Source organism: Danio rerio, chromosome 23 (assembly GCF_052040795.2).
Source record: "Danio rerio strain M-AB ecotype USA chromosome 23, GRCz13ab, whole genome shotgun sequence".
NCBI classification, from domain to species: Eukaryota; Metazoa; Chordata; class Actinopteri; order Cypriniformes; family Danionidae; genus Danio; species Danio rerio.
In genome coordinates this window covers 38466488-38481330 of record NC_141043.1, presented here as the reverse complement: position 1 = coordinate 38481330, position 14843 = coordinate 38466488, and the positions used below count along the sequence as shown (strand labels likewise).

General features: G+C 33.0%; 1 protein-coding gene across 6 annotated transcripts in view; it reads left to right on the top strand.

The window, feature by feature from the left end:
* The window catches only part of cpne9 (copine family member IX), a 112387-nt gene extending 99363 nt beyond the window's left edge, over positions 1–13024 (top strand). For 2 of the 6 annotated variants that reach the window (XR_015523812.1, XR_015523814.1), the window contains 5 exons: positions 5848–5950; positions 6054–6111; positions 6196–6269; positions 7832–8128; positions 11320–12544. Coding sequence is in view for 2 of the 6 variants with exons in the window: in XM_087307544.1 (XP_087163670.1) it covers positions 5848–5950; positions 6054–6111; positions 6196–6269; positions 7832–8014 (418 nt within the window). In the remaining 4 variants the exon portion in view is untranslated. Of the gene's footprint in view, positions 1–5847; positions 5951–6053; positions 6112–6195; positions 6270–7831; positions 8339–11315 lie in introns of those variants that run through there. The other 4 variants (XM_087307544.1, XM_087307545.1, XR_015523813.1 and 1 more) reach the window with 3 other exon arrangements.
* Positions 13025–14843: the final 1819 nt, after the last annotated feature.

The following is a 14843-nucleotide window of genomic DNA, read 5'->3' as shown; positions in this document are numbered from 1 at the left end:
TAACATGATGACACATTTCAGTAATGTTTGTAACTCAGTTGAAACTTCGACTGAGGTGGTGTCAAAAAAACAAAACAAACCATACCATTAAGTGGAAAAAAAATTACTGAGAAGCTTTACTGGGAAGACTCGCCTTTTCAAATCTAAGGGGGTAAGAATGAGGGGTTTAGTATGAAAAAACATAATTAACATTATAAGTGAATCTCAAGGAACATGTCATGACCGCTTTAATTGGGCCGTATTGTGGAAAAGAGGATTTTTCTTGCTTGTTTGGAAGAGGAGACTTTGATGTAGGCTGTGTTCACAACACAAAGCGCCCTCTCCAGTCACCGATTATTTATTCAAGCTGAGCAGCAAAATTGGGTCATTTAGAAATCAGTATGTGATGTGAAGCCATGAGTGTGTTCACTTTTGAAGTTTCACTGTGACGTCATGCATGAACTATTTAAAATGCGAAGAGGTTAGCCAGTCACCACAGGTTACTACTGCTGGAAAATGGTTGTGTCAAACATAAATCTTTAGTGTGTGTGTGTGTGTGTGTGTGTGTGTGTGTGTGTGTGTGTGTGTGTGTGTGTGTGTGTGTGTGTGTGTGTGTGTGTGTGTGTGTGTGCGTGTGCGTGTGCGTGCGTGCGTGTGTGCGTGTGTGCGTGCGTGCGTTTGTGCGTGTGTGTGTGCGCGCTAGAGACCTTTTAAAGGATTTTTGGTGGAATATTTAACAAAAATAAACAGAACAGCACTTTATTTGATTCTAAATTACTATATTGTTGATTGAGGTGGATGAGAAAAGCATGCAGAAACAGAAATAGATAGGATAAGAATATAGGCTGATACTATAATTTTTACTACTACTACTGATTTTGATTTAATTTTTTTTATATATATATTTTATATTTTATAAATATATATTTTATTTATATATTTTATTTATTTATTTTATATATTTTTTTAAATGTCTTAAATGGTATTTTGCCAGGTGTTAAATTTTGATTATGCAATGTATGGTTGTGATATAGTTTGCCTGAATTCTGCGGATATCAGAATGCTGTGTAGTTTATGAAATCAATAAAATCCTTCTAGATTTGAAATCATGCTGCTTTGTTTACTGCAGTAACTAAGGCAACAACATTATTCCTGCAGTTCTATGCCAATTGCTGAATTAGCAAGATTAAACAGATTTTTTATTCAGTATATCAATAATGTTTTTTAGTTTTGGATTAGTTTCTTAGATTAATATTTAGTAAATATATTGTTAGTTAAAATCTCACCAGTGTTTTCGGTTAAAAAGTGGTTATAAGGTCTTAAAATGTATGAAAATAGTTTTTAAAAAGGTCTTAAAGGTGTTGAATTTCACTCTGGTTCCTGTATATACCTCTGTTTTAAGTATTTTAATTAAATACAAAATTTGACATCATTCACAGATATAGATTATTATATATGATATTATGAGATGCTGCTTCTAATCTTATTAAATTAAATTTATAATAGAATTGCTTTTATTTATTTTATTCATTCATTCATCCATTCATTCGTCCGTTTGTTTCTCCGTTTGTTGTCCATTTGTTCATTCGTCTGTTTGTTCGTTCGTTCGTTGTTCCGTTCGTTCATTCATCCATCCTTCCGTCCTGCCGTTTGTTCGTCCGTCCGTCCATTCATTCATGTTCCTTCTTGAATATAAATGTGTAGAGAAGACAGTGGGAATAGAGACTGGGTGTAGATGCAGCATTGTAGAGAAGGCAGAGCAATGGGAGAGAGACTGCAGTTCTGAATATGTCTATATTCAAAATGTTATAAAAATTGCCAACATTGTAAGCGTATGTTGTTGTTATTTAAAGGAAACAAACAAAAAAATCATTGGACCTCATTCACAATACATACAGAATTAACTGCAGAGCTTTCATTTACTGTATGTAATTTATGCACACAGATTTGTTAAGAAAAGCTCAAATAAAGCATAGAAACATAGTGAAGTGCCTTTAAGGCAAGTCATTTCACGCTGTGACCATCTTTAAAACACCTCTCAGGCAATATGCTCAGGTGTTCTTTTTGACAAAATCACATTAGATTCTCCAAAACTGCTTGCCAAGCTTACGACTAAATTTTATTATAAGGAATCATCAATAAAATTAAAAAACAAATGTCTCTTTAGTGTTATTTCTGAATGTTCGAATCACACAATATCTGCAGAAACTCATATCTGGTCAGAGCGCCTCCCCCGGGGAGTCCTCAGTCTATACACTGTAAAAAATGCCCGTGATTTCAACGGTAAAAAACTGTAAAAATGCTACAGTACAAATCCGTAACCTGGTTAACGGTATGTTTCCGTATGCTGTGTTCACACCAGACGCGAAACAAGCGGATAAATTGCGATATTCGTGCGTAAATAGCCGCGTGAACATTTGAGTTTACTCGCTACATTCGCGTGTCAAACCCCGCTTAATTCGCGTGTCAAATTCACATCAGAACAGACGTGATGGGCAGGGCTTCTGTCTGCCCGAAGACTCTAGCTTCATAGCTAAATGGCTAACATGGATTTTATGAAGAAAATAGCAGTGTTTATGTGCTTTATGAAGACTGAAAAACAGCGTCGATACGTTTAGGGTCGTGTCTGAGTCCACTACATTCTTTCAGAGGTGCATCCAGCTCTGTGAGCTCATAAACTCCTCCAGAAACTTAACCTGGATGGAACGGAGGCTTTCAGCGGTGCTTCTGACTGAGCCAAGCCGAGTTTGATGAACTTTTGTCGGTGAAGGCTGGAGGATTTCCCTCGGAACACCGACAACAGGTTCTACACCACAATCACGCCCCAACAAGAGCAAGCTTCTGATTGGTTAACGCAGCGCGAATGTAAACTGAAGTTCAGAAGCGCCGCAGGATGTCTATTCGCGCGTTTGCATTGACTTAACATGTAAATCACTCGCGCTTGACGTGCGTACCGCGTCTGGTGTGAACGCAGCATTAAAGTATACGGCGAATAACCGTAAATTTACTTTTCCAGAATTCCCTGCATGGCACATCACTTTTTATGCATTTGGTTGACATTAATATGGATATTTTTAATTGTTTCCCCATCAGTTATGTACATTAAAGATTTATGTCACATCTAATGTTGATAAAAATGTTTATTTCATGACTTTAATTTTATGTGTGTTACCATACTGGTGTTTAATAGCTGTGTGAATGACACTGAGCACCTTCTATATGCTGATACTCTATTTCTGCTTGTGGGAAAAGTTGAATGTGATGAGCATTGGTTCATTATGTAACTTTCTCATCACCACCTGCATGTGGGTGTGTTAACGTGTCTATATGTGTAACAAAAGATGTGTAGATGTTGATCGTTCAAAATACAGACTTATTACCTCTATAAATGAATAAAATAGAGTAACTTACTGTAAAAATTAGAAATAACTTTTGCGGTTTGTACCGTGTTTTTAACGGTAAATTACTGGCAACCAAAGCTGCCGTGTTTTTACCGTAAATGTCTTGTGTATTGTATAGTCTTTGTTAGTCGTCTTTGGACTTGCTACAGAAGAAAAATACCAAATATTGGTTTTTGAACTGAAAAACTCAACTCTGATCTGCTTCAAATATCACATATATCGTAAACATCCCACATCATGACAAAAGCTGTAACCTACACACACCTGAAGAGGCTTTTAATTGGCCTTGCCGGTTTCAAGACTTTTTCAGATCCTGTTAAATCTCTCAATCTGTCGAAAATCAAACTCTCTGACCTGGAAAATATGATTCAAGCAGATATTGATCCGTGCTCAACTTTTTAGAGTTGGTCTGACTCTCAGCTGTCTCTCTCAGCTCGACTGAAGGAGACAATATCTGGAGCTGCTTTTATTAGGGTCAGTGGACTGCAGGGAAGAGACAGATTTAATAATAAAAGCTGTGAAGAGGACTTAGATAAAACTAGCTGTTTTTTTTACCGGTGCTTTCCAGTGATATACAATGTTACAATCACCAAAAAACTGAAGAATATGAGGTTTGTTAAATCTCTTTTACCTTTATTTATTTGACAAAGTACAAAGAAAAGATGTTTTCGGTGACCAAGTACAGTAATTAGTATTCTTTAAATTGAAACCAGTGTTGATATACAAAATTAAGGAGAGGCCTGTTTAACACAATTTCACAAATATTATTCTTTTAATTATTTAGATCAAATGTTTGATAATTGAAGATACCAAAATTTAGTTTTTCTGCAATAAATTTTGCTATAAGAATATAATTGCACAGTTTGACCCTGTTTGAAAAAAAAAATCCAAATTTTTTATTGATTTTAAGGATTTGTAGGGTAGTGCATCTGCATAAAATGTGCTAAATAATAGTAAATAAAATAAATTAAAGCACAGATATAAAAACAGAAGGATATAAATTAAATAACTTTATAGTTTTTGCTAAAGTCTAACTTTATTAAAGTATGGAAATTCAATAAACTAATATAAAATTACACTGCATGGTTTTAATTGTATTCAATAATTAAACACAGTTAATCGTTAACGCAGGAAACTTTATAATTGCTTGTGCCCAAATGGTTTAAATTAACTTGAAATCTTACCAACACAGGCTCATTGTGAAAACATAACCCTGTATACATTTCTGGAGAGCACGAATTATGTATCCAGAGCTACCTAGGGCTGCATTTCAGCTTTAAAATTAACGAAACCGGGCGTTATAACACCATCGCTGTCCACTGTTTCTTTTCGCGCCACCAGTTGACCGTGACGACAGCTTTTCCACTTTCACCAGTTTGCCCAGTGGCTTGCCATGTATGTTAGCGGTTCGGAGATTGGGTGTAGGGAGGGTGGTGGTGAATGCTGGTCAGTCTGTGCTTTTGAAAACAGAGAGGTTAGAATAGGACACTATTTGGATGAGATGCAACAACCTGAAAATCTGGAATCTTAGGGTTTTAAATAAAAATACTGACAAATTGTATTTAAAGTTGTCCAAATTTTGTTCTTAGCAATAGACAATGCTAATCAATTTTGAATTGTGATATTGTTATGGTAGGAAATTTTACAAATTCACAAAATATCTAAACAATACTTTTAGCATTCAAAGGACTTTTAGCTTAAAAGAAAAACATTACAAATATTGACCCATGCAATGTTTTTTTTTTTTTTTTTTGGTTTTTGCTATTGCCAAAAAATATACTTATGCAACACAACACATTTGTCAATTCAACCAGCCTGAGCTCATGAGAAAACATAGCTTTTTTATGTTTTGTCAATTTAGTGGCTAATTTGTACGAACATTGCTAATCAAAAAAATAAATTTTGATGTATTTATGGTAGGAAATTGACAAAATATCCTTAATATATATATATTATTATTGCTGGGAAATTAATTGGGATTAATCGCATCCAAAATAAGTTTGTTTTGACATAATATACAGTATGTGTGTGATTTCATCCAGGTGCGCCGCTAGGAAATTTACAAAATATCTTTAAAAAAATTTTACGTATATTTTTTTTTATATACAATATGATGAAAGTATATATATATATTTTGGCCATTGCCAAAAAATACTTATGCAACACTCATTTGTCAATTAAAGTCGAAGAGAATTAACAAATCACAGCTTGTTGATTTTTATTTATTTATTTATTTATTTTTGTACGTGTATGTGTATTTTACAAAATGTCCCAACCTTTTTTATTTCTTCTGGCTGAAACCCATTTCTAGGAATCAGAAAATCATAATCTTGTTTTGCCATTGCAATTGCTTAGCAACACACTAGTTTCACTACACGCACACACAAAATCATTCTCCCCTTCTTCATTTCCAGTTTCCCTGAAGCCCTGTGTTCTGCTCTTGACTGTATCTGCTGTAAATCCTCAGGTGCGCTTCAGAAGTGACAGATGGCTCACAGTATTTCGTGTTGCTGATCATCACAGACGGTGTGATTTCCGACATGGTGCAGACTAGGGAAGCCGTGGTCACTGTGAGTCCCTTTTCACGTGTTAGACTTCCGTTAATACACTAATATGTTGAGATAGGCATTGACCACACACACACACACACACACTTGCTATGGTTGTTTGCAGGCGGCGTCTCTGCCGATGTCCATCATCATTGTGGGAGTCGGGCCTGCTGAATTTGACGGTGAGGTTTTAGCTCGGCAAATGGAGATGCTTTTAAAACAGGAGGTAGTAAAGTGATGTAACTGTGCTGTTGTTGATGTAACAGCTATGGAGGAGCTGGATGGAGACGAGGTCAGGGTATCCTCCAGGGGACGAGTCGCTGAAAGAGACATCGTCCAGGTACTGTCATACTACAATTTCTTTAGTTTTTTTATTTGTATTTTTTATTACATGCTATCATTGGAGAAAAAAAAAAAAAAAAAATATATATATATATATATATATATATATATATATATATATATATATATATATATATATATATATATATATATATATACATACAATACACAACACACACACACACACACACACATATAAATAATATATTACATTTATAATAATATATTAGCACCTTAACTACTAATGAAGTTCACATTTGTTAGTTTGTATTAAGCTTTGTTTACTCCAGGGGTGCCCTAACTTTTCGACATAAAAGGACAAAAACCAAATATCATTGATAGCTGTGGGCCAAGGATAAATATATCAAACTATTTAACATTAAAAGTGCCATGGGTATTTTCCAAATTTATTTCATAATATTAAGAAATAAATAGAAACCGTTACTTTGAATCATTTTAACTCACGCAGTGACTATTAAAACTTATTGCAATAAAAACATAAACAATCATATTCATAACACAGTGGAGTTCAGTGCTGAATTTACTAGTCAAGCAGAATCTGCCTTTGCCTTGATTCGCTCACCAAAGTCTCTGCATTGTCCTCTATCAGTAGTATGTACATTTTTAACTAAATCTGATTGATTGATCTACATTGAAACATTTCATTTAAAATTGTAGCTTAACAATAAAAACAAAATAGGGTTACAATAAATTTTAAATGACAATATCTAAAGCATTTTCAGATGGCATGGTGGGCCAATACAAAGGTTACCTGTATATATATATGTATGTATGTATGTATGTATGTATGTATGTATGTGTGTGTGTGTGTGTGTGTATATATATATATATATATATATATGTGTGTGTGTGTGTGTATATACATATATGTATATATGTATGTGTATGTGTGTGTGTGTGTGTGTGTGTATATATATATATTTATATAAGGTTTGATTTAAATAAAAAATGATTACTGTTGCTATCTCTTATTATTAATATTTGATCTTATGTTTTATATTATAACTGATCCTATTATTGATATTTATTTAATAAAACAATTTCAGTAGCATTAATATGTGTCACTACACAGATGTTACATTTGGTTTTCCTATTATTTTAACCAATCTCATTACTTAGTCTTTTTACTATCCAAAAGTTATGTAATTTAATTAAATTAGTTCTATTATACTAATTTAGTTCAGTTTCAGTTTCCTTTATTTATGTCATTCAACACATCACAATAGAATTGTAATGCAGAACGAAATTACGTTGCAACAGACCCAACAAGTACATCAAAAAACATCATAAATCCTAACATGATAAATAAGCTTTAATAATTCCATAAAAATATAATTATGTAAGATATAACCTAATTATACTATACTATATTATGTTAATTAGTATTGTTAAATGAATTATGTTATTTTTTTCATATTTTATTTTTTAACTTTTTTTTGAGAAAGCCTCATTTCATTGGTGTTTATTTATTTGTTGCTTATTTATTTATTTTTTTCCTGAGGCTCATCTGTGTGTGTTTGTGTGTGTGTATCCCTCTAGTTCGTGCCGTTCCGGGACTACATTGACCGATCGGGGAATCAGGTGCTCAGCATGGCCCGTCTGGCTAAAGATGTCCTGGCCGAGATTCCTGACCAGCTGCTCTCCTTTATGAAGACCAGAGGCATCGAACCCAGACCAGCCCTCAATCCTTCTCCGACACCACAGATAAACGTCCACCTCTGATCCCAGAACAGCTTTATCCTCTGCGACACTGCACACTTTTACTTTCCACATCGGTTAGCAGTAGCACATGATGTAGTTACAGTAATAATCGACTGAAATCAGGAACACGTTAATGTAAGTGTGTGTGGTGTTATACTTTATAATCAGCCAGTGATCATTACAAACACACAACAGTTTGAGCTCGCCTTAGTGGAAAAAATAGGGTGGAAATACTAGAAAAGAAATGTCTGGGTTATATTTTCTGCTCAAATTTAAAGATGATTTTAATTTTAAAATATGCATCAAATAAGTTAGGACAATTTTAATAGAGATTTATTGCTTTGGGATGGTTTTTCACAATCTTAATTTCTTCATTACATTAAATACGTGAAAATATACATACATACATACATTTATACATACACACATATATACATATATATATATATATATATATATATATATATATATATATATATATATATATATATATATATATATATATATATATATATATATATATATATATATATATATATATATATATATATATATATGTGTGTGTGTGTGTGTGTGTATGTATGTATATATATTTATATACAGTATATATATATATATATATGCATATATATATATATATATATGCATATATATATATTTATATACAGTATATATATATATATATATATATTTATATACAGTATATATATATATATATATATATATACAGTATATATATATATATATATATATATGCATATATGCATATATATATTTATATATTTATTTATATACAGTATATATATATATATATATATATATATATATATATATATATATATATATATATATATATATAAAATCATAAATATTTACTTAAAATAATTGGAAATAATGCAAATGGATACTTGTTGCATTAAGATATTGTTTAATTTTTAAGTCTTCACACATATCCCTAAAAAAAAAGAGAAAAAATATATACATTTAATTTTGTATAAAATAAATGATGCTGAAATAAATGGAGATTTATACAACTCAGGCTCATTCTAATTATGTACCACTATATACAATTCTGAAGAGAGCCAAATATGTCCCAGGAGCTACTGTACTTTTTTTTTTTTTTTTTTTTTTACAGTTTTTGATTTCGCGAATCCACCAGAGGCCGCTGTGTAAGTTTTTTGAGATCTCAAATTTCCCTTGCAAGTGCAATTCGTGCCTACTGTTCTTATTGACTGACTGACCAACCAACAAGTTCCCATTGACAAGCATCCTCCTACTTCCCTAAATCTAACCAACACTGTTTTAAAAAGCAAATCAGACAAAGAAAAGCCCTCGCCTGATTTTGATCACATTTTCAGATTTGACCACATTCTCATCCTGTTTTATTTTCTTGTTTTTTTTTGGGGGGGGGGGCTTTTGTTTTTGTCTTACCCGCTTTATGGAACCATTTGTCCCACACTTGAACCCCATCATCATGGTCAATTCTGCTCTGCATCTCAAATTTTTCGATGTACGCAACGAGCCACTAGGCAAACAGCGGAAAAAAACATCCACATGGAGGTAAGCGGTCAGCTGCTATCGCAAAAGGAATGGGGCCTTCATGTCACGTAGTGTTTGTTTTAAAGACAAAATGCAGCCACACATACCTCTGGCTACATAATTTGCAATCTCCAGAAATGTATATAGGGCTACATTTTCAGAATGAGCCTATGTTGGATTTATAGCACCTTGTTTTCAAACTTGTTTTTTGTGAAACTAGTATAAATTCACTTTAATAAAAATCAGTCAACATTTTGGTCTATAAACTTCCACAATTACTTCAACAGCTGTGGAAAAAATAAGAGAAGACTTGAAAATAGGTATAGTTAGGTGTTTTCATGAATATTCATTTGATTTTATTCTACTGTAGGGTTAAGGAATTGAGAGCTCATCACTGAGAGTTTTGTTTTTGCATTAATTTATTTTTTAGGTAACTCAAATGATAAAAATCTGTATTTAAATATTTGGCTGAATAATATATTTTTTTAAATCACAACACATAAAAAGATTTGTCATTCTGAATAACTGTCATATCTGAAAATTTTTTTCCTGTAAATGAAAGTATTTTTTTTTTAAATTTGGAGAAAACATTATCTGACCTTTATAGAATAAAACAAATAATCTAACTTTACTCATACCAAATCAATCCTGTAATGAATCCTCAGAAACTGAGCTTTTCGCAGGTCTAATAAATAATATTATTTTGCGTTTAATAATGCAATATTAATTATTACAATTAACTATCAATAATAAAAGTGTTATGCATATCTTTCAATGTTAATACATTTTAATGAATGTATTGAATTTATGTTAATATATCAAAACAGTTAAGTCCAATTAATGTTCTACAGATACATTTTGATTTTCCATTATCCCAAATTTTTTAATCTCTCATTAACACCCAAAAATAATGTCATTTTATTATTTATTTATTACACATTTACCGAATAAATTGCAGCATATAAAGCCATGTGATTTTGCTTCAGCGGATCATGTGATAACAAAAATATTGGAAAGTTTGGTAACGCTTTATTTTGATGGTCCATTTGAGTATTAGTACACTGCTTAATATCTGTTGATACTGCTCCTTCAACAGACATTTAACTGACTATAAGAAACTTTGCAAGTACATGTCAACTTACATTAAGCCCAACCCCAACCTAACAGTCCACCTATAATCTAATGAGAATTAGTTGGCACGTAGATGCAATGTCACTTAAATTCAACAAAAGGACCATCAAAATAAAGTGACCAAAGGTTTCATCAGGAAGTGATGATTGGACACGTTGGATGTAAACGGTGCTGTATTCACAAATGTTTTATGCAATATTCCAGTTTTGCACATAAATTTCATTTGCATCTTTTGATGGAAACATGGCTACATTGGGTACAATTAGTACAAATGCTAGTAAACTAACAGCAATCTGAGTTAAAATGTACTTAGTACACATAAAAAAGTCACAATTTAAGAAGCCATTAATAATAAATAGGAGTTCAAATCCAAAGTGCAATCTGAAATGTTTTTCATTTTTCTCAGGCTCCTATGTCTAGGTTCAGTAATGTCAGTTTTTATGGCAAAGAAAGGTTATTTTCATTGCCTTTAATAGGAAATAACTGAACATAAACATACAAAGCTAAAAAAAAATGCACATTGTATGAAAAAATTCCTGATGGCACATCTAAACTCTTCAAATAGCCAGCCCAAACATCAGATTTAGGTTTATTTTTGTCTTTAGTTTGTGTTTGGAAATATCACCTGGCCATTTCTTCTGTTTTTTTTCAGACAGAACCGTCAGAGCGAGTGTTACACAGTAATGGCCGAACAAACACGCATGCACACATCTCTGTATTTGACACTCTTCTCTTACTTTTGGTTTTCTCACTGGCTGAGCGAGTGGCGGCGGCACACTTTCCAGTGTGTAAATATTTTCTAATTTGTGCCCGATTCTGAAAAGAGCTAATAAGTAGCTGCGTTTGGAGGAGAAACAGATGCCCGTGCTGGAATCTCTCCCCCCGATGCTGATAATTACCTGGAGAAACAGAAACTGCCAATCAGTGCAATTCATCCACAGATCCAGACTGTAATCAGCAGAGGTTAATGTGCACAGGAAGCTGGCAGACGAATGGAGCGACAGAGATAAATCAGCTGATCAGCAGAACGATAGGAAGAGGAGGAGGGTTTCTTTACCAAACTGCAGGGATCGAGATGAATTTTACAGGTGAACCTCAAGGAGAAATGTCTGGGTCATGTTTTTAACCTGAATCACTAGAAAACTGAGGCGCTGGAGGTCAAATTGCTGTTTATGTATGTACTGAGAATTGCACTTTTGAAAGGGTAGTTCACTCAAAAATGAAAATGAGCTCATTTATTTTCCCTCATATGGTTTTTAAACCTTTATGAGTTTCTTTTGGCTTTTTTATTAGGGTTTTTTTCTTTCATTCTAAAAGTGCTGGGTTATTTTAACACAAATTGGGTAAAATATGGACTAATCCGAACATTGGGTTAAATTTGGTCTTATCAATTTAATTAAAGGGTTCTCCGGTTTCCCTCACAAGTCCAAAGACATGCAGGACAGGTGTACAGGTGGGTTAGCTAAATTGTCCACAGTGTGTTTGTGTGAATGAGTGTGTATGGATGTTTCCCAGTGATGGGTTGCAGCTGGAATGGCATCCGCTGCTTAAAACATATGCTGGATAAGTTGGTGGTTCATTCCGCTGTGGTGACCCCATTTTAATAAAGAGACTAAGCCGAAAAGAAATTGAATAAATGAATGACTTTAATAATAAAAAAAAAAATAACCCAGCAGATGGGTCAGTCCCTATTATACCCAGAATTGGGATGAAATCACCCGGCATTTTTTGGAGTGCTACGTAAATGTGAAGAAAACATCCAGAATACACTTTTAAAGGGGTAGTTCACTCAAAAATATAAATGAGCTCATTTATTGATCATCAAATTGGGTAAAATATGAACTAACCCAAACGAAGGGTTAAATTTGGTCCTATTAGTTTAATAAAAAAAAAAGAAAAGAAAATTAGCAGATCATTTATTCTCCCTTATGTGGTTTTAAAACTTTAAGTTTCTTTTAGCTTTTACACTCTAAAAAATGCTTGGTTATTTTAACCCAAATTGGGTAAAATATGAACTAACCCAAACATTAGCTTGAATTTGCTCCTATTAACTTAATAAAAAACTGAACCCATCAGTTGATTTAGTCCCTATTAAACCCAGAATTGGGTTGAAATGACCTGGCATTTTTAGAGTCAAAATACACTTTTAAAGAGGTGGTTCACGTAAAAATGACAGTTAACTTGTCATTTATTTTCCTTTGTGTGGTTTTAAAGCTTTGAGTTTATTTTGGCTTTTTAGTTTTGTTTAATTAGAGTTATATCTTTAATGTGAAGAAAACATCCAAAATGCACCTTTAAAGGGGTCGTTCATTCAAAATTGAAAATTACCTAATTTATACACTTTTTAGGGGTAGTTCACTCAAAAATGAAAATTAACTAAGTTATTCCCTTTTATGAGTATCTTTTGGCTTATTTATTATGTTTTTTTACACTAAAAAAATGCTGGGTCATTTCAACCCAAATTAGGATAAAATATGGACTTATGGTTAAATTTGGTCCTATTAATTTAGTTAAAAATAAATTAACCCAACAGTTGGTTTAGTCCCTTTTACACCTAGAGTTGGGTTAAATTAACCTGACCCATTTTTTAAGAGTGTAACATAAAAAACTGACCTAAACACTGGGTTAAATTTGATCCTATTTAATAATAATAATAATAATAATAATAATAATAATAATAATAATAATAAATAAACTGCAGGGATGAAATCACCTGCCATTTTTAAAGTGAACTTTAAAGGGCACCTAGGTTACCCCTTTTTTCAGATTTAATATAAGTGTTTTGCGTCTCCAGAATGTGTCTGTAAGGTTTCAGCCCAAAAAACCCATCAGATTTTTCATTATACCTTTTACAAGATCCTATTTTATACATTTTTCCACCAGGGAGCTGTTTTGTCGTACTGCGCCTTTAAGGCTAGTCCTCCCCGCCTACCGTTTCTACGTGCCTTTCTGCGTGCCTTAATCTCCTCCCTCGGCTATGTTAGACAAAAGACAGACTTAAAGAAAGAAGATCTCATGTAGCGTTTGTGAGAAATACAACAGTAAGAACTTAACTAATGAGTATTTGTTGTGCAGTTGAATCAGGAATCTGGATTGAAGCGTCTTTCTTTATAATTGTTTTGACACGTGGTGCTGATGATGTGCTGATGAAGTAAAGCTGAAGTAAATTGCTGTACTTCATTACACACGTGCACTGTTTTAAAACATTTTAAGCATGTGAAACTTACTCTTGATCACATTTGATGATGATTGCTGATCCTAGCGAACAGAACAGACCTTTTATTCCCGGTTGCTTTGCGTATGTCTGCCTGGTCTTGTTGACATATACACGTGACTACCGGAACATGTTAATGCGCGCAGCTGTCAATAATTTCGGTGGGCGGGGGAAGCGCACTCCTACGTCAAGTTGCGGTCGTTCTGAAAACCGCTCCAATTGGTCCACCGTTTTTTATGTTGTTAAATTGAACAAAAGGACTGGGTGTGTTTATATCACCCCAATATGACGGTCTATACACTATACCAACACATATGTCTGTCCAAACAGCTTGAAAAGTTGAGTTTTTACCATAGGTGCCCTTTAATGTGAAGAAAACATCCCTTCTGTGGTTTTAAACCTTTATGAGTTTCTTTTTAAAGTTTTTCTTTTTTAAAGTTATGAACTAACCCACACATTAGCTTAAAAATGATAGTTTAAAAAGCTAATTTCTTTTGCTTTTGCCACAATGACGCTACATAATACTTTTGTACTTACTTTGCAAGATGCACATTTTCAGCTTTAGTGGCTTAATTTAACTGGTTAGTTTAATTAGGCATATCACAGGACAACCATGGTTTGTTCTGTGGGCAATAAAATTTTCTTTAAAACTGTTCAAACTTCTTTTATCTGCTTTTATTTCAACCAAACTTAAAGAAATAAGACTTTCTCCAGAAGAAAAAATATTATATTGAATACTGTGAAAATTCTGAAAATTATTGTTCCCATACTGAGAGAAAAAAAGAGATTCCCCAAATCCCCTCTGTAAAAAATACATTGAATTTACAGAATTTGAATCTAAAATGTACAAAAATGAAGCAAGGTTTTAAATCTGAGATCCAATGTTCAGATTCTTGTGCTGGAAAATAGTGCATATTTCACGAAAGAATGGCTCATTTGCATTTGTTAACATTTGACAAAACAATT